The following is a 19,627-nucleotide window of genomic DNA, read 5'->3' on the forward strand; positions in this document are numbered from 1 at the left end:
ACCAACTGCCTCCCCCTCCCCCAGGACGCCCTGTGCTCTCTCCTCTAAGGCGGAAGACATTCTCTCCCCTGGGGGGGGGGGGGCGGGTGGTGACATCAGTCCCTACAGTGTTTCTCAGCCCCTGCCCTCCTCACACACCCCAACCATTGACCCCTAGGGGCACCCCACTCGGACCTGCCTCTCACCCTGCAGGCCCTGCCTGCCACTCACCATGGCTTCCATGCGCGCCCGCCGCTCCTCCTCCTCCTTCCTCCTCCTCATGGCCTCCAGGTCCTGCCGGGCCTCCGAGAAGGCCTGCAGGAAGGTGTCGAAGATGCCAAAGAATTCGTCTGGCTGCATCTTGCTGTCCTGCTCCCCAAAGTGCACCAGGGCCTTGGAGAACTGTAAGGGAGAGAAGAGGTTGGAGAGTCACCCCTGAGCACCATGGCCACGTGGTTAGCTGGGTGCCAGCCAGAGCCGAGTCCAGGCCGAGGCTGGGGCGTTTGGCATGGGGTCAGGGCTGGAGAAGGGGAGACCCCCTTGTCAGCAGGGTGCAGGCAAGGCTGAAGGAAAAGGTGGAGGTAGACACCCTCGGGACGTGGGGGTCCAAGCTGGCTGACGAGGCTCCCCAGAGCCACTTCTGGTTCTGTCACGGTGTGAGTACGGGGCAGGAGCTACAGAACTTGGGACCGAACTGCCTGGTCAGAAATCAGAAGGACCTCAGAGATCATAGTTATTGGGCTAGTTATTTAACCGTCCTGTGCCTCAGTTTTCTCATCTGTAAAGTGGGGTTGGTGATAATAGAACCTACTTCAGTGTTGCTGTTGGGGTTATGCGTTAACAGAGGTAACCGGGCACTGCTCGTCAGTGAGAGCCACCATCTCTGACTGACCCAGAGTCCTCCAAGGAAGACCTCCCTGCCCCGTGTGCGCTCCACGGGCCCGCGTGGGAGCTCCTGGGAGCGTCTCAGCACTGCTGGACCTCAGGCCCCATTCCGGACCCCTGAAGGAGGACGCGTGTTTTACTAAAACTCCCACAGACGCGTCCACGTGCAAGTCAGTGTGGGAGGCAGGAACTGAGGCCGAAGCTGAGCTCCAGTCATTCTAGCCCAGCTCTGTCCAGCACAGCTGGGCAGCCCGGGCAAGTGACTGAACCTCTCTGGGTCTCAGTGCACGTATCTGTGGAAAGGGCCAATAACTGTTCAAGAATCCCATAAAGTGGGCAGTGAGCCTGAGGTAAAGCAGTGCGGTGCCCGGCACCTGAAGAATGGGTTAGGGTCTTTGCATCAGAGTTGCTATTGCTTCCTTGTGGGAGTGAGGATGTGGTTGGTCCTTGGCTCTCTGTGACTCTGGGTCTGTCCCTTCTGGGGCCCCTGGGAGGAATGGTGAAGGAGCCCCGTCGACATAAGGCCAAGCTGGGGAGGAGTGGGGCGGGCTAGGCTAGGGTGAGCCGAGGCTTGGGCCCCTCACCTTGTCCCGGGCCTCACTGAGCTGGTCCTCCAGCTCGGAGAAGCTAAAGCTGGACACCGTGATGAAGTCGCTCATGACTGGGACGAACTTGTCATTTGGTTCCCGCGCCTGGCGTTTCTGATATTCCAGCTCCTGAGGGGGAGAGGGAAGTGCTGCTTAGACTGGTGGTGGGTCAGAGTCGGGAATTCCGGGTCACCACCCCGCCCACCCTGCCTGTCAGTCACGGGGCGATGAGCCTTCCTTTGGAAGAGGAACACCCTGGCTGTCAGTGTTAAGGGCGGCAAAGATTGTGAGAGTTATCAGCCAGCCCACCCACCTCTATCCTGCCCTCGCCCGCCCTGCCATCTTCCTGTCTCTTGACCCAGGCTACCCAAGTGTGGCCTGCCACCAGCCGCGTCGGCCTCCCCTGGGGAAGGTGAAGAAACACAGACTCTCGGGTCCCACCCAGACCTCTGGGATCAGAGTCTGCCTCTTAGCAAGACCCTCAGGTGATCCGTGTGCACATCCAAGTGGGAGACGCATTCCTAAATCTCGCTGACGCTGCTGGCCGGGGACCACGCTTTGGGAAGCACTTGGTAAATTGGCTGTCACCCTCAGAGCGGCAGTGAAAGGTTCTTCCTCATCTTTAACTTCGTTCTCTAAGCTCATTCTCTGTACCCGTAACACCCCCACACATTCTCTGTACCCGTAACACCCCCACACATTCTCTGTACACATAACACCCCCCCCCCCGCATGCACTCAGTGAAGATGGGTATGGGGGACAAAGGGTTGGGGACATCCCCACACTGAGCCAGCCCAGCCTAGGGCCAGAGACAGTGTCGTCAGAGGAGCCATCGGAGCAGGAATGGTGGCGACCAGAGACCTGGGTCTCCAGCAAAGCGTGCAGCCAGGCTCCTCTAGGGCCTGGGAGGAGGTAAAGAGACATGAGGCAGGGACTCCTGGGGATAGCGGTCCCCAGTGTCACACGGTGCCACCTGCCCCTCACCGGCGCCCAAAGGACATGGGTCCTCTTTCCCACCTACTGGAATCAGAGTTAAGCATGTGTCTGGTCTATGGTTCAGTCCACTCCACCGCCCAGTACACACGTTGGCAGGGACCGGGTTAGTGTCAGGGTCCCTCTTTGAGAGACTAACTGTAAGCCCCGGATAAGCCCATCATCCTCCCTGAGGTTGGCTCTGTGCTAGAGGCTGTGCTCATTATTCTATCACCCAAGCCAGGAGCGCGGGCCCAGGCAGGCATCTGACAGGGTCTGCTGCCTGGGGGCCCACCGTCTGACCCAGTGCCCCTGACCGCAGCCCCTCACACCCACGTGGCAGGAACGATGTACTCACCACCTCGACCGCTCTGAGGCCCTTCCTGAGATTGCCGATCTCCTTCTCCAGCTCTGCCAGGCTGTGGGGGGCACAGAGGGAGGGACAGGGGATGAGGGTGGTCCAGGAGAAGGCAGTTTGAAACCCCGAGGCCTGGGGGTCAGTGGGCCTGTGCCCCAGTCCTGCATTGGCCACTAACACTAGCCAATCTCCGCCTTCCTCCCCACCCACCGTGCTCTGTCGGTGCTGCTAAGGAATAACAGGGGTGAAACTTATGCTCTATAGATCCCCTGAGATCAGAAATGGCAGGTTCCTAACACATGGCCTTTGGCATGGATTTATTTTTTACCACCAGGGAATAGGTGTAAGTTCATAACTTGTAAGTATTACACTTGCAAGCAGTAAGCATTTGATGATGCTAGCCATGTACCACTGCATTTCTGCTTCTACTGAAGATGCTTCTATCAGCTTATATATGTTCGGGTCTGACTTCTTGCCTATAGCAGATGATGTGGGTGCCCCACCCACAGCTCCTTGGACCATTCATGGCAGTGCGCAGTCCTGACTTCGGCTATGAGCCCTTTTTCTGGGAGCCAGAGAGTAATGCCCCACCCCCTGAGTCCCTCAGCCAGTGACAGACAGGAGATGGTGTATGATGTCCCAGGTCCCTCACCCTTGGTAAGACTAGAAGAGTGTCTTGCACTATCTCCCTTACTTCCCTGGGAAGGGTCAAGCTCCAGCTGCCCCCAGTGGTAGTTGGTGGAATTACACTCCCATTAGTAGCCTTCCCACCCCGGCTCACTTCCCCACCCCCACTCTGATTCCTGGGAGATCCCTGGATAAAGGTTTGAAGAGCAAATAGTCTGTCTTCATTTGGCAGAATCTGAGACACTGCCCCTCCCTAGTCAGCCCAGAGTAGCCCCAAGGAGGACATTCGGACAAGAGCGTGTGTGGACATGAGAGGATGCGGCCTCGGAGGGACCCCTCACTTGACTTTGGCGGCTTCTGGAAGATGCTGCAGTTCCGAGGGCATGTTCAGGATGTCGGGGAAGTGCTTCTCCAGGATCATGATCAGGTAATGGAGCAGAGAGATGTTCCTGCGGGTGAAAGGCAGCTCGTGGCTAAGGGAACGAGGGTCAGCAGGAAACCAGGCTGAGGTATAGAGGGGAGAGGCCACGGGTTGGGTTGGAAACGCAGGGAGGGCCCAAGGGATGAGGGGTGAGGCCAGGGGGCGTGATGGAGGCTCAGAAAGCAGGCAGGTCGCACCTGTCGATGCTGGACTTGGTGTCGGCGATCTTGTTGAGGCTGGCCACCCGGAACCCGTAGGCGCCCCCACGCTGCCCCTTGTTCATGAAGTTCCCGATGGCCAGGACGATCTCCAGCATCTGCTTCAGACGCCTGCTGCGGATCAGCTCCCGGGAGGCCAGCAGGATGGCTGGGGGGGGGAGGGGGAGGACAGTTCAGATCCCTACAGACGGGGCCAGGGCAGCTGGTCCCCTCGCACCCCAGCATGGTGCCACCACAAAGTCCAGAAAAGGGCTGCAAGTGTCTTGCACTCTCGGAGGGGCAGGAACCATGCCCACGCCGCCACAGACCAGCTACCCCACACCTGCCCACCTCCAGGGCAGGGACCAACTCGCCAAACGCCAATTTGCCAAATAACACATTCTTAGAATGTGCCAACTCTTCCTAAGAATATATTCGAGAATATTTTTTCTTGTGGATATTAAAAGATTATTAATATAGTCTTTCTCTGGATATATATAAGCATATAATACTTTTAGTGATTGAAGTTTAAATTTTAGCATTTTACATCTTATGGGACTATCCGTACCTCTTTCGAAATGCTGGATTTTATGGAGTATTTTTGAAAAGAAAAAAATTCTATCAAATTAAATTATAACATGTCACCAACTGTAATATTCCCAAATTACTTTTGTCCTGTAAGATAATGGTGTGCTTTATAGATGATGGTGTCTTTGATTAAATAGGTGACTTGACATCTGTTGAATATCATTTTTAAAAACGTCCCAACCTTTAGGTATTTTAGCCATTTTATCCTCTTGTTTTAAGCAACGGATTTGCTAGAAATACAAATTAAGCTAGCAGTGACCAGAACTTTAGTAGTTAAGTTTAATGTAGATGGCATGGCCCTTTCTCAGCTACTATGTATTTATGGCAAATGCACAGAATCAGGAGACAAGTCCTACACTGAAATGTTGGCTACTAGCTGTGGAATTTGCCTTTTGATTATTAAATGTGGTGTTAAGAAGACCAAACTAGCCTATGATCTTCGGCTTATGCCAAACTGAACATGCTTTAAGATGCTGCTATGAAGACAAAATGAGAACCATCTGCTAAATGTGTGCAGAAAATCTTCAAGACAGTTAATGGTAATTGTAGGAGAAGAAGAAGAAAAAAGAGGAGGAGGAGGAGGAGGAGGAGGAGGAGGAGGAGGAGGAGGAGGAGGAGGAGGAAGAGGAGGAGAAGAAGAAGAATATGGAAGGATTGTCATTAGCTTCTGAAGTTGAACATGCACATATTCTAGCACCATTACACTTGAAGGGCATTTGAGCGGTTTCCAGTCCCCCCTCCCTTAAATTACAAATAGACTGATTAAATGCAGCCCTGAGAATGAATAACCCACTGCTACACATAACAACAGGGGTAACGCACAACCATAATGCTGAGCAAAAGACACAAGTATAAAACTATTCATACTCTGTCCCACTTCTATAAAGTTCAAGCTGGACAAAACCTTTAGAGAGGAGGGGAGAGCAGTGGTTGGAGGGGGCAATGTTCGAGGGGGGCATGAAGAAGGGGCTAGAAACATTCCACTCAACCTGATGTCAATCACACAGGTGAGCTCACTTCACCATAATTCCCCAAGTAGGACTCATGATTCCGTGTCCTTTTCCACATGCACATTTCAATAAAAAGTTACTTTAAAATAAAACTACTTATAAAAGTTTCCAGCAGTTTTTATTGGTTGGGATAGTTTCTCTTTGGTTGATATGCTATTTGAAAAATTTGCGAAGGAATCCTCCTGAAAATGCTGAAATGTTGGCAAAACAGATGACAAGAGTTCAAAGGAAATCAGTGCAAATGGGGAGAGTCCCATATGCAGTGCAGACAGTTCAGATACATTCATAAGAATAATGGGCTCATGAATATATTCATAAGAGTATGTTTACATTTGAGACCATATTCATCTTGACTATATTCAGTAAATGTATTCATAATAAGAATCAGTAAATTTAGTATATACGAAAACGAACATATTCATAAAAATATATTCAAGAAATGTTTATGAATATATTCATAAAAGAACTGGTACATTTGTCAAGTTTGGGGAATGGGCCCAGAGGACCTTCTGGGGGGTGGAGGGTGTGTGGAGGGGTGTCAATAGCTCACCAACCAGCTCACCCAGGAGTACTTCCTCGGAGAACTGAGAGGAGGAATATGAACCCCAGTCCTGCACCATCCTCTGTCCCCACCCCGTCGAGCCCACTGACCTGATTCTGTAAGATACACTTCAGCCGCCTCGCCCACCCCTGGGAGGAAGGAGACCTGTGGACCCTTCTAGAACAGCAGCTATAGCCGGGCGGTGACATCCTTCCCGGCAGGTTTTGCCATCTAAACACGCCTCGCTCTGCCTGGTGATATGAAAGGCGGACTCCTCTCTCGGCTGCAGTGACTAACTTGGGGAGAGTTGAGGAGTGGCCCCGGGAACAGGAAGTCATCCGGAGTAAAGCCACCGGATGGCGAAGCTACTCTGGTTCCACAGCCCCAAGTGCTGTGGCTTCCATTCCTCCACTGACCCAAGAGACATAAGAAGCTGAGCACATATGTCGTGGGCTGAACCCCTTCCCTGTGCTTCAGGCCCCGAGGGCAGTGGGCAGCAGGACAAAGGAAGCTGTGTGAAGGGAAGGGTGACCCTTGGCAGGGGCAGGAGGTACCGCCTGGCCTCAGACCTGCAGGGCCACCACTGACCTGGCTCCCCGGCCCTCACATCACAGATCACGGCCAGCCTGCAGTGCCCTCGTTGGGTGCGAGCGCTTGTGTGTGGGTATGAGCACGTGTGCATGTGTGTCAGGATCTGGATCACAGAAGATCTCTGCCTCTAGCTCTGTCATGCCGCTCCTGCCCCCAGAAACCTCCCTGAAGCAGCTTGGAGAACTCCAGAGAGGATCATTCTCTGGACGGGCATCCCAGGACATGCCAGCAGCCTCGGTGTCCAGCAGAGGGGGCCCATGCTCTGCCCCCAGCCAGTCCCCCTCAGCATCCTGGACACAGGCTCCTTAGTTGCGTCACTGACCCTGTCCTCACCACCAATGGGCCTCACAGCCTGGCCTGCATCCCCCTCCTGTCCCCATGGCTACCCACCATCCTGACCACCTGTCTCTGCCCACTCCTGCCCCTGCCCACTCCTGTCTCTGCCACCCTCTGGGGAGTACACCAGGAGGAGAGTGAGGGGATGGATTTTGAAGAACCACATTGTGTTCCAGTCCTGACTCCACCATGTACCAGTCACACGGCCTGAGGCAGCACCGCCCGATCATCTCAGAGGTGAGAGCACGGCCCCCACAGGGTTGTGGTGAGGACCACACGAGACCATCCTCGGAGTGTTTCACACAGCATTGGCACATGGCTCTCATTTAATAACAAAGTGCTCGTCTGGAAAAGGCCTGTCTGTGTAGGACGGGGTTCTCGCACCCAGAAAACCAGACACCGCCCAGGATCACCTTGCCCATTTCTTACTTTCCGAGTAGCTCACACTTAAAACAATGTGCCCAGTAGTCTCCTATGCGGGGAGCACCTCTCCAGCAGGTAAAGGTTGATGAGCTTAAAGCATGCCAGGAACTGCTCTCGGTGTTTGCTATTACAGGTTCCCCCTTATCTGCGGGGGTTACGTTCCAAAACCCCGAAACCAAGGACAGTACTGAACCCTATGCATACTGTGATTCTTCCTAGAAGTACATACTTACGATAAAGTTTAATTTATAAGTTAGGCACCAGAAGAGATTAACAATAACCAATAGTACATTAGGACAATTACAGCAATAAGTTATGTGAACATGGCCTCTCTCTCTGATAGTGGACATGGCTACTAAGTGACTAATGAGGGGGAGTGTTTACAGCATGGATATTCTGGACAAAGGGATGGCTCACGCCCCAGGTAGAACGGAGCGGAATGGCATGAGAGTTCCTAATGCTACTCAGAACGGCACACAATTTAAAACTCAAGAATTGTCTATTTCTGCAACCTTCCATTTAATATTTTTGGACCATGGTTGACCGCAGGTAGCTGAAACCATGGAAACCCCAGATAAGGGGGGACTGCTGTGCCATCATTTTTTTCAGCATCTCTGTCCCACGCTAGGGCAGATGTCACAGATCCTCGCCCTAGAGAGTTTGCATGCTGAGGCACAGGGAATGAAGGTGTCCATACAGGGCACGAATGTGTCCATACAGGGCACATGAGCGAACATACGCAAGTGCATATATCTACAAAATCAGTGTTAGAGTTTGTCCTTGATTTTGGATTTGGGGGGGATTTTCCTCTTCCTGTTCCTGGACTCCCTCCCCAGCCTCCCCAGATACCTCTCCTCTCCGGCTTCCTCCACCCCCTCAGCCCTACCTTCCACTTTGGGCTTGGCCTCAGCCAGCCGCTCCTGGAACTTCTTCTTGAAGAAGAGGGCCTGCAGGCGCTGCTGGTAGTGGTCGATCCTGTGGACAGGGAGGCTACGTCACAGGCGGCCCCCCTCCGGCCCCGGCCCCGGCCCCAGCCCTAGAAGCCAGCCAGGCCCCTCCTCATTCAGCCTTCCCCCACCCCTCCCGCCACACCCACAGCCGACCTGCTCATTTCATAGAGGAAGCGGTCAGCGCGGGCCATCCGCTCGATCTCATGCTTGTGCTCCTCGAGGAGGTCAATGTCACTCTTCTCCGGGATGAACTTGAGGAGCTGCAAAGAGCAGGTGAAGGTCAGACAGGAAGCTGGTACGGTGGCACAGCACACAGAAGCCCACACTAACAGGCTCAACCTGGGGAGGCGTCCCCTTAAGAGACAGGCATCCTCTGTGGATGGTCTGCATTTCATCTGCCCAAAAGGAATGGCAGGGCATCCGGTTCCTTCCTTCCTTCCTTCCTTCCTTCCTTCCTTCCTTCCTTCCTTCCTTCCTTCCTTCCTTCCTTCCTTAAAATTAAGAAATAACTTACATAGAGCAAAGTACATTCTTCTTAAGTATACAGCTCAGTGATTTTTTTCTTTTAAAACCTTTATTGAGGTTGTATATATAGAGTAAAACATGCCCCTTTAAATGTGCAGGTCAATGAGTTTTACAAAACTACCCACCACCACCCAGACAAGATACAGAAGATTTCCTTCCCACCAGAAAGTTCCCTCGTGTCACTTTAACCAGCCAGCCCACCCCTCCACACAACATAGCCTCTCGGCTGAAGTTTGTCACCTTAGGGTTGATGTGCCTATTCTTGAATTTCTTATAAATGGACTCAAGTGTGTGTTCCCTTTAGTGTCTGCCTTCTTTCACTCAATGCAGTGTCTGAGATTCATCCATGCTGTAAGTATGGATGGTCTGTTTCTTGTTCATTGCTGAGTAGTATTCCACTGCAGCGACATACCACAGTCTATGCTTTCCTACTGATAGACAGCGGGCCGCTCACAGGTGGGGGTCTGAGTGTATCCCAAGTGCTTTTCCAGATGACTGCCTGGATTGAGAATTCCCATTGCTTCCCCTCCCAGCCCACACTTGGGATGGCCAGTCTTTCTAATCTTAGCTATTCTGTTGGGCACGTGGGGCCATTTCACACACCCACATCGACCCTGTTTCTCTGATGACTAAGAGCAGCCACTTAGAAATGCTCCTTCATGAAGTACTTGTTCAAGTTTTTGCTCATTTTTAAGTGCAGTTGTTTACCATATTCTCACTGATTTGTAGAGTTCTTTATTCTAAATATGAGGTCTTTGCTCGATATACCGAAGGCAAACATCTTCTAAGGTTTGGCTTGTCTTTTCGCTCTAATATAAAATAACGTAATATAATAGTGCCTTGGATGAACAGAGTTCAGGATTTTAATGAAGTCCAATTAATGGTGGTTTGGGTTGGTAGAGGGAAGTTTCCAGAAACCTCTCCACCACTCCTTCAGCCTCCAGCCTGATTTTTCCTTGACCACTGGGTCTCTTGGGGGGAGGCTGTCGGGAAGGGGTTCGCTGCCCCCCTCGAGGGGCTCACCTGCTCCAGCATGTCCTTGGCGAGGTCCTCCTGCTCATCCATCTTCAGCACGGCCTGGCGGATCTCCTCGTTAGAGAGCTTCAACCTAGGCAGAGCCCAGCCCTGAGCAGCCTGGCGAGTGGGTGTCCGCTCGGGACAGACCCTGCTCACTTCTCCCTCCTCCCTCACAGAACGTGGAGCACGGAGCACCTTGGAGAGTCCTCCCCAGCTCTGGCAAAGCCTCCTCAGACTACACTAATTTGGTTCACTCCATAAAACTCAACGAGTTCTTTTAGTCTCTGACAAAGTGCCTCCGGTCTGGTGCTTGAGTCTCTGTAAGAGCTGACAGGGGGACAGGGGCGTTTGGGAGTAAAGGGGCATCTTGGGTGCAGCCTGAGACATGGGAAAAAGGGGTCCTGATCTTCCTCCTCCTCCTCCTGCCTAAAATGCCCACAGCATCTCCCTGGGGGCGCGGGAGGGCAGGCCTCTGAGGGGCAGCTTCCTACTTCCTTCATTGTGGGCAGACAGAACAGCCTCAGTCTGTGACAGCCTCAGCTCCCACACAGCTGTTCAATCAGGTTTATCCGCTTGCTGTCTGGGGAGGGGGAGGAGCCCACCCCCGACACCCACACACTCCCCCCTCCCCCCCACACCTTCCCAATCCCTCCAGGTGCTCAGCCAATGGGAGCCCTGGGGTGCAGACCTCTCCTCCACCATCAAGGGGGAGGAACAGAGGCCTGGGCCTTGTGGGAGGGAAGCGGGGGTGGGTGTCCCAGGGGCGGCTGGGGCAGCACTAAGAATAGTCTGGGAGGCGGTGCCCTCTGACCCTGGCCCAGGCGGGAGGCCCCGCACAGAAGCTGTGCTGTTAGGGCACATACTGCCCTGTTTGTTCTGCAGCCACGGGAAATGCTTGGGGGCTGAGATCATGCTGCTCTGTGGCCTGAGCCTGGGGGCCTCCATGGGCTCGGAGCCACTCCACCAGCAGACGCTGACCAGGCTGGTCAGGGGCCTCGAGATGGGGCAGTTTCCTGTGTGCAGAGCCCCACGCTGCTGCTGACATGGGTTCCCGGGGAGGGTTCTAGATCAGGGCCTGTCCCCTTTCCCAGCGGGCAGCGGGCAGGGGAGCCCAGAGGCTGCTGCACCCCAGTCCTCAGCCACCTACCTCCCCCAGGCATTCAAGTCAACCATCTCCCTCCACAGCCCCATCTCAGTCCTCTGCTTCCTGGGGGCCCATCCCCTCCCGCCAGGAAGGTATCCTGGGGCAGGCCCCACAGGCAGGGCAGGCCCCACAGGCAGGGCGGGACCCCACAGGCCAGGCCGGGCAAGCACTTACTTGGAGAGCAGGATGACGCAGTTCTGCGCCCTCCGGCCGTCAATGACCGACAGCTCTTTGACCTTGCGGGAGGCCAGGTAGATGTCCTCCGTGGAGCCCAACTCTTTCTGCAACCAACAAGCCAGTCAGAAAGGTGAGGTGTGTTTCCCCCAAACCTCTACTCTCCACCCCGCCCCCTGAAGGAGCCGCCCCCCCCTTCAACCAGGCCAGGCTCCTGGTGTGAGAGAAAGGGGAAGGAAAAGGCCGGGGAGAGAGGAGGGTGGTTCATTACTGACCTAGTAGGAGGCACCTGGGACTTTACCATGGGCTGGAATGAGTTGGGGGCAATGAAGAACCCCTTTTTAGAGATTGCCCTCTCTGGGCAAACTAGAGAGGAGCTGTTCCGATGGAGGGAGACGCTGATCCCTATGGCTTCGGGAATGTCATAGGATCTACACATCTCCAGAGACTCAACCCCCACTCCCACTGCCCCACCCAAACTCCCCAAAATGTAAGAAGCTGGTTCTAAGTCCCCACAAGGTCACAGACCCTGGACTCCTGGAGACTTCAGGCCTGGCCCAATGTCCTCTGGGTAGAGGGCATCCACGTGTTCAGAAGTGGGGAAACTGAGGCAGAATTCCCTGTAGAATTCTCTCCTTAGATGTTCTAGCAGGCATATTCCCAAAAAATCAGACACCCCCCCCCCCACTCCTTTGAGCCCCTAATGAGCTCCTATCCTGGGAGCTGCCTCCAAGTACATGCTCCGTGCTGTGCGCCTGCAGGGGCTGCCACTCACGTGGCCACCTCTGCTAGCTGTGCCCGATCTGCTCAGTCTTACAGGATCGCCTGGCGGGCCCTCCCCTCAGGTGAGACAACAGACTAGGAGCTTCCTCCTCACTCCAGGGCCATTTACTCCACCGCTGGCCGGGGTCTGCTGTGCTAACCCCTCTCCTACATTTCGCTTTCTCTTTGGGGACCCTCCCCATGCCCCCTTGTATAGATGGGGAATGAGATAGAAGGTAGAAAGGACAGGCCTGCTCTTTCGGGCCCAGTACCAGGCAGCAGCCTGGGGGAGTAGTTAAAAGTCGGGGCGTCCAGGCCCCTTAGTGACTCACCTGTTGGGAAGTATTAGTTATCAGCTCCTAGGCAGGCAGCAGCCACAGCCAACAGAGAATTAAACATGCACAACGTTAGCCAAGAGGTACAGGGACCCAGGGACGGGAGGAGAGACATGGGGGCCTTCATCTCTACTCAGCCTGCTCCATCCCAACCAGAATCCTGGCTGGAGAGGGGGGCGGGGAGGAGCATGCACAGGAGCAGCTTCTAGCAGACATGCACCCCCAAGCCAAACTCAGCAGAGGACAGTGCCTCCCACAGGCCCTGGGCACAGGGGGTCCCCTGCCACTCCCCATCAGGGCCAACCAACCCCAGCTGCTGGTCCCAGGCTTTCCTCTCCTCCGCCTGGAATCTGCCCAGAGGGCAGAGGGCACTTTCCACCCCATGAGTTAAACTTTCTAAACAGGGGAGGAAATGCACAGAACTTGAGCGGGATCCTGTGGAAGTTGCGTTCCTTCAGGCAGAGGGAAGCAGGCGTCCCTGAATTTTGCTTCCCATCCCTTGCCCCTCACCTGCCTTTGAATCTCTCAGGGGAGCTGAGGAGGTGGAGCTCACCCCCTCACCCCCCACCGGTTCTCCCTTCCTGACCCTGATGGAGCTGAAATCACTAAGTCAGAACCTACGTGGGACAGAGAGGGAGATCCACAGCTCATAGACCTCCCTCCGCCCACAACCACCCAGGTCCCAAGACAGCGAGAGGAGGCGACCAACTCTGCTGCTGTGGATTTAACCCTGATCACTGAGTGACAGTAGCCTGGATGAGCTTTGCACCTTGACAGGATGCTGGGCTGTGTGGGCTCAGAGCAGTGAGGGGGGAAAGACTAGGGGGCTTTCTGTCTAACTCTTCTCCACTCACCAAATGGGGAGGCCCCAGACCCTGCCTGTCCTCAACTCCACAGCCCCTCTTTCCCTACTGGCCCCCATCCCAGCCCTGCCTCAGGATCCTGGAGGAGAAGCTCCAACCTGATGGAGGCGTGTGAACACCCCTTGCAGGCACGCCCTGCATCCCCAGGCCCCTTGGAGCACTGATATGCAGGAGCACCAGGCCCTCAGGATGCCTCCAGTCGCTGCCTGTGCCCATGCAGCCTGGCATGAGCAAGGGCTGAAAATGCCTCCTGCAAGCAGATGCCTTGAGCACCCACATTTAAATGATATGAACAACCATCTGGCTTTTCTAGAACCCCCAAACTGGGCCAGAGCTCTTCCTCCACCCCTTTGGCTAGTCCCCTGGGAGCAGGGACACCTGCCCTCAGCCCCCACTGCCCTCAGGGAGGGTCAGCCTCAGACCTGGACTTGGCAGGAAGAAGTGGGGAGCCTGGTCACTACATCCAGGGCCAGGAGGGCACAGCCCCCATCACTGGCACATGGGGAGTCCTCAGGGCCGGAACCCTGGGCTCAGCAGAGAAACCATGGAAGAAAAGAACATAGCCCTGAGCGGAAACAGCCCCTGGAGGCAGGCCAGAGAGAAAGCCAACCCTTCCAGGCCTGGGCTGGTAATGCCCAACTGGACTTGGGGGGCAGCCCCCAGATGTGCTGCTGCAATGCAGATTCCTGGGCCCCAACCCATTTCCTGACTCACATTCATGTGAGGATGAGGTCCATTTTTGGCAACTCCACAGGCGCTCGGCACAGTTAAGATCCCTGGCTCGGGAATGCCCTGTATTCTGCCACCAACCCCACGCCCCCTCATGCTGCTTACTTACTCGTCAGCCCTCTGTACCCACCGCCTGCAGAGCAAAGCCCAGGGCCTCTGCCCGCCTGCCCGGGCCTGGTCCAGCCTCAACCCCTAACATGACCTTGAAACATTAGCATCCTCTTATACCCTACTCTTGGGGGTGTTGAGAGATGAGAGTATATAGGGAAAAGTGGTTTGAAAGTTAAAATGCCTTTTAGGTATAGTCCCTAAATCCTGCGGCCAAAGAAAAAGCAGGATCAGCAGTGGCCAGGCCCTCAGACTCTACCTCCAGTGCTCCAGGATGAGAGAGAGAAACCACCACATGCTCATTCATCACTTGATGTGTGAATGCAAACTGTAATACTATGGGATGTCTCCCCTCCTGCACGGCACACCTCTACTTCATATCTATGTTCCCAGCACGCACCTGGGACCTGGCAAATGATCAAATCATTCAACACATTCAGGATGGAGGGAGGGAGGGGCCATGTGTCAGACACTGTGGGTTTATAAAGGCACAAATGTGAAGTCAAGGCTAAAAGTCAAGATCCAAGAGGCTCGAGGGGGCGGGGTCTTACCTGGTGCCTCTGATAGGCTGAGAACATTTTTTCAAAGTCCTGTAGGTCCAGAATCCGAAATATCTGCATGTCATCAATCTCATTCCATACGGTGCCAGGGACACGCTCCTAAGATTCCGGGCGGGGAGGAGACCTATGGTTGACTCACTTCCGTCTCTGTGGAGATGGCTGGTGCCTCCCTACCCCCACCTGTCCCCAGAGGTACACATCCTGACAGCCAGGCAGCCAGGCCCTCAGAAGGGGGTCATTCCTCCTCTCTAACCTCCACCCTTCCTCAATACTCAGCCCCAGGATAGAGGCCAGAGACAACCTCCTTCTCCGCCTGTCCACGTGGGGCCACGTGTAAGCACGTTACAGAAATCAGCGGGTGAGCTGAGTGAGGGATGGGCGAGTATGAAACTCCTTCCAGAAAAGCAAAGCCGAGCCAGCGCTCTCGGGCCCTCCCCCTGAAGGCGGGCCGGCGGGGTCAGTGGCAGGAAGAGTGCCCACACATATTGGGAATCCTTAGCGCAAACGATATTTCCTGCATTTGAGATGGCCATTTTCTCTCCCCGGGGTCTTCCTTCCACTTTCCCAGATTCCCAGAAAGCGGACCAATGTCAAAGGCTGGGACATCCTGTCCCCTCCAGTGACTGCCGGGGCCAGCGAGACGCTGCCACAATCTCCCGTTGGTCAGACCCAGGGAGGATGGCCCCTGGCTTATGACTGGGAAGGGCCCAGGAGTTTACATTCCAGGGCCCTCCCCATAGGCCCCGCCCACCTCTGTTAGGACCCTTGCATTGAACCCCACCCCAGGGGCCTAGGAAGAAGCTGTCAGCCTCTGGGGAGGAGCTGCCAGCCAAGCCAGGCCACTCCAGTGGTCCTGCGGCACCTGAGGATGGCTTAGAGGATGCAGACCAGAGGTCCTCCGGGCAGGTGCTCCACCCCCTCCTCCTGGGAACCCACCTCACCTAAAGCCCTGCTGACTTTTCAGGTAGCGTCTCGCCTCACGTGTCCTCTGGCTGCAGGGCAGCTGGGGAGCCTTCCTAATGCCCCCGCCTCCTCCCCCCGCCTCCCCCTCAGCAAGGCTTGGAGAGAGAAACATACCTTTCACTCACTTTTATTTTCTTAAACTCTGGAAAAGGGGAGGCTAGGCCAGAGCAGGGGGTGGGGACATTCCTGTGGCCTTCCTAAGGCCAGGGACCCTCTTGTGGAATGCCGGGCTGGGAAGCTCGGAGCGGCAAGGGATACAGGCAACTGGCCAAACCCAACACAGACACATTCTTTTCATGGCAGAAGCAGCCACTGTGTGTGTGTATGTGTGTGTGTATATGTGTGTGTGTGTGTGTGTGTGTACGCACAGGAGCACGCGTGGGGTCGGGGAAGAGGAAGGGGCCTGGGGAGAGGGGCCAGGCTCCTGGAATGAGGAAGGTAGTAGCAGAGAGGAGATGGTTGGGAATGGAATTGGGGCAGGCAGGGGAGAAAAACTTCTAATTCGGTCCCCACCTAAACCCAGGCCTGGGGTGCAGGTGGGCACACTGGGAAGGCTCAGAGAGGTGAAGCTTCCCATTGCTCCTCATTCCCGGTGAAGCCAGAATGAGAAAAAGGGCAGAATGAGAGGGTGGGATGCTGAACGCTAGGAAGAGAAAACAGACTAAGGGCCAGCCTCTCAGCGTGTCTTCCCAAACACTCGTCCTCCTCCATATTCTCCACAGGAACTCCCAGTGGGGTGCGCTGAGTCTGGAGCCAGACCGGGGTATGTCTATTCCAGTGTTCTCCAGTGTTCACCAAGTCACCCTAATGTGCCTGCCATGCCTCATCTTCCCCAAATTTAGTTTTTACGCCACTCTGGCTGAGACCTCATCACCTGTGGCCTAGATTCCTGGAGTTTCTGCCCCTCAGGGACAACTTGTGTATGCCAAGGAAATCTTTCTCAACGCACATTTCACTGTTTCCCTCAAGGAGCATGCGGGGTCAGCGAGACCAGGCTGGCTTGCTGTGTCCCTCTCTCGTCACTCTGTGGGACCACTGGCAAATGGAGGGGCCCTGTTTTCTTCTCATGTCACAGGGGGGAAACTGAGTCTCAACAGTGCTTACTTACTGAGCTAAAGTGTAGATTAAGTGAGATAACATACTCAAAGCACACATGGTAGTGCCACCAACAATAACCAATCTATTATTATTACTAGAGGCCTGATGCACGAAGATTCGTGCAAGAATGGGCCTTCCTTCCCCTGGCTGCCAGCACTGCCTTCGCTCCAGCTGGAGCCACCTTCCCTTCCCATGCCGCCCAGAGGCCTGGAACGGCTGGAGCGGTGCAAAATGCCTGCGTCCCGCCCCACCCCAGACCACTTGGTGCCTGCATATGCAAATTAACCCATCTTTGTTGGGTTAATTTGCATATTCACTCCTGATTGGTTGGTGGGTGTCTGATGGTATGGTCTATTTGCATCTTACTCTTTTATTAGTGTAGATTATTATTATTATTATTATTATTATTATTATTATTATTATGACTTCCTATGTGTTAGTCACTTGGCAAGTACCTTATATGTATTAAAACCACCTTTGCTATGGATGTCATAATTACCCTCATCTTACAGATCAAGAACCTGAAGCCCAAACGATGAAATGACCCCTAGTCATGCAAGTCAAAGCTTGCGGCTGGGATAATAGGTTCACAAAACATCATTTGACTCCCCGCCACCCACCCTGGCTAAGAAACGTCTGCAGCTCCCAGGACTGCTCCCCAATGCCTATTCCACCAAAACAGTGCTTTCCAGTCTAGGCATGAAACTGGCCTCTGCTGGGTCCCTGAGGAATTCGGTAGGCTTTATTAGTACTGGACCTCAGAGAAAATCCTAAGCACGAAGTTCTATATGATAAAAAATGTTGCAAAAATATTTTGCCTTGTCTGTATTCCTTAATTGCTAAGGTACCTAATCAACTTTTCATGAGATTTTAAAATCATAAATTAAAAGTTATAAGTATAGGAGATGCAGATTATATCTTTTTTACGACAATTTAAAAACATCACTTTTGATTATGAACAATGAACATTCCCACACAGCCTCTGGCCTCTGGTTCTGCAGAGCTGGCTGCCGGCTCACATGCCCTTGGCCTTCCTGCCTTGCCTCGTAACCATGGAGAAGCATGCACAGGGCACAACTGTGCAATGCAGCTGCCACCAACTTCAACAATGTTGCTTCAACGTGCTGCCAAGAGGTGGCTCTAAAATTTTAATAATTCAGGTTGACGGTGTCATCAGAGGCCCAGGAGACTACAAATGGGCTGTATTCATGCATCATATTTCTACCTAGGTCACAGAACCAGAGGTGGAAGGAATCGTAGAGATCACCTTACAGACAAGTAAATGGAATGTAGACAACATGAGTGGTTTCACAGGCCACACAGTTAGAGCCAAACTGTGTCTTGTTAGAGGGTAGAACCTCTCCTCTCTCCTTCAGTCCATCCTCAGGATCTAGAAGTGTTTCTTTGAACACACTTTCTAGATCCAAAGGTCAGAGGGCACCCATTACTCTCAGTTCCAATCATAGCTGTTATTGAAGGGTGAGTGTGAGTCAGGCCAACTGAACCCAATTGCCTTATATGTGTTTATCTCAGGGATAAAGTCACTAGTCCTCTTAATAGGACACAGTATAGAACCAGATGCAGAGCTTGACCCAGGCTGCAACTGGCCTTCATTTTCTAGGGGTCATGTGACACAGGACATCTATGCTCTATGATCTTGAACGTCCGACAGAGAAATCAACTCCACACTTGGGCCTGGAATGGGTGACTAGTGGGTAATATTTGTGAGGGCCTCTCACTGCTGAGCCATCTAGAAAGTAGCACCATTCTCCTGGGAAGATGCCAAAATGGCTATATCTTGGCATCAAACTCTTCATTGCAAGGGTGTCATAGCCCCTGTCATGGCCTCATTTCAGTCCTTGATCTTTACCATCTCAGTCCTTGGCCCAAGATCTTTGCCCAGATCTTCTACCTTTTTCCTCAGATTGACCCTGTCCTTATGGTTCCAGTTCAGCCCTTGTCTTGTCTAGAAAGCACCCCTGCTTGTCCCATGCTCTTGTATCTATATTACTCCATTAATCCTCAGCACACATAAATTCCTTTTGTAGGTGGCTTGGGCAATGTAAGCATTACCACATGACGAGCCATGTCCTCCCAGGGTAGAATGTTCTTCCCAGCGGAGTGAGCTGCCTGGCATCAGCAACCCCATCTTTTGCATCCTCTATGTCTACCCTTACACCCACCAAAGGAAGAACCCAGGGGATAGATCTCCAAACAGTGGGGCTGACTGCCCCCATGCTGTAGGAGAATGGATGCACTGGCCTCTCCTGGTTACTCACCTCATTCAGCTTGACCCAGTTGAAGGACTTCAGTGGGTGGGAAGGTTGGGGGACACACTTCTTCCTGAGTGAGACATCACTGCTGGGGAAAGGGTCTGGAGGGACAGGCAGGCCAATGCCGAAGCAAGGTGGTGCGCCAGGGGGAGTGGGAGGCCCACCAGGTGGAAGGGGTGGTGGCGGTGGGGGACAGCAGGCGAATGGTAAAGGGGGTGCAGGTGGAGGCAGGTCATTGGTTGTCATCGAGGAAGTCAAGGTAAGTGGGCCTCCAGGGGGAGGTGGGCAAGATACAGGTCCTGTCTGTGAGAAGACAGAAAAATCAAAAGAACAAAGCCTTCAGCACTGATACCTTTCAGGTCTCCCACTATTATTCCTTTCCTTACTCTTATTCTCCATCTACACTAGATCCCCCAATCCTGCTCTTATCTCCCACCTACATTGAGCCCCCATTTTCTCTCTGTATCTCAAACATCCACCACACACACAACCACAGATAGACAGACACATAAGTCAAACGCTCACACACAGACACTGAGCAAAGTCAGAGTCGTCACAATGCAACAGCAGGGTTGACACAGAGAGTTGTGTAGGCCACGACCTGCTGAGGG

At 53.7% G+C, this 19,627-nt stretch overlaps 1 protein-coding gene across 2 annotated transcripts in view; it reads right to left on the reverse strand.

Annotated features, from left to right (window-relative positions):
• Positions 1-19,627, reverse strand: part of DAAM2 (dishevelled associated activator of morphogenesis 2) — a 106,670-nt gene that overhangs the window by 3,410 nt on the left and 83,633 nt on the right. Inside the window, exons 14-25 of one of the 2 annotated variants that reach the window (XM_079780790.1) lie at positions 19,023-19,319; positions 14,674-14,781; positions 12,420-12,446; positions 11,326-11,432; positions 10,014-10,098; positions 8,619-8,725; positions 8,402-8,490; positions 4,027-4,195; positions 3,750-3,857; positions 2,782-2,842; positions 1,449-1,580; positions 211-381 (exon numbers count right to left, since the gene is read on the reverse strand). In XM_079780790.1, the coding sequence (XP_079636916.1) occupies positions 211-381; positions 1,449-1,580; positions 2,782-2,842; positions 3,750-3,857; positions 4,027-4,195; positions 8,402-8,490; positions 8,619-8,725; positions 10,014-10,098; positions 11,326-11,432; positions 12,420-12,446; positions 14,674-14,781; positions 19,023-19,319 (1,461 nt within the window). The remainder of the gene's footprint in view (positions 1-210; positions 382-1,448; positions 1,581-2,781; positions 2,843-3,749; positions 3,858-4,026; positions 4,196-8,401; positions 8,491-8,618; positions 8,726-10,013; positions 10,099-11,325; positions 11,433-12,419; positions 12,447-14,673; positions 14,782-19,022; positions 19,320-19,627) is intronic. The other variant, XM_079780791.1, reaches the window with a different exon arrangement.

The sequence above is a fragment of the Cnephaeus nilssonii genome (genome assembly GCF_951640355.1).
Source record: "Cnephaeus nilssonii genome assembly, chromosome: 9".
Taxonomy (NCBI): Eukaryota; Metazoa; Chordata; class Mammalia; order Chiroptera; family Vespertilionidae; genus Cnephaeus; species Cnephaeus nilssonii.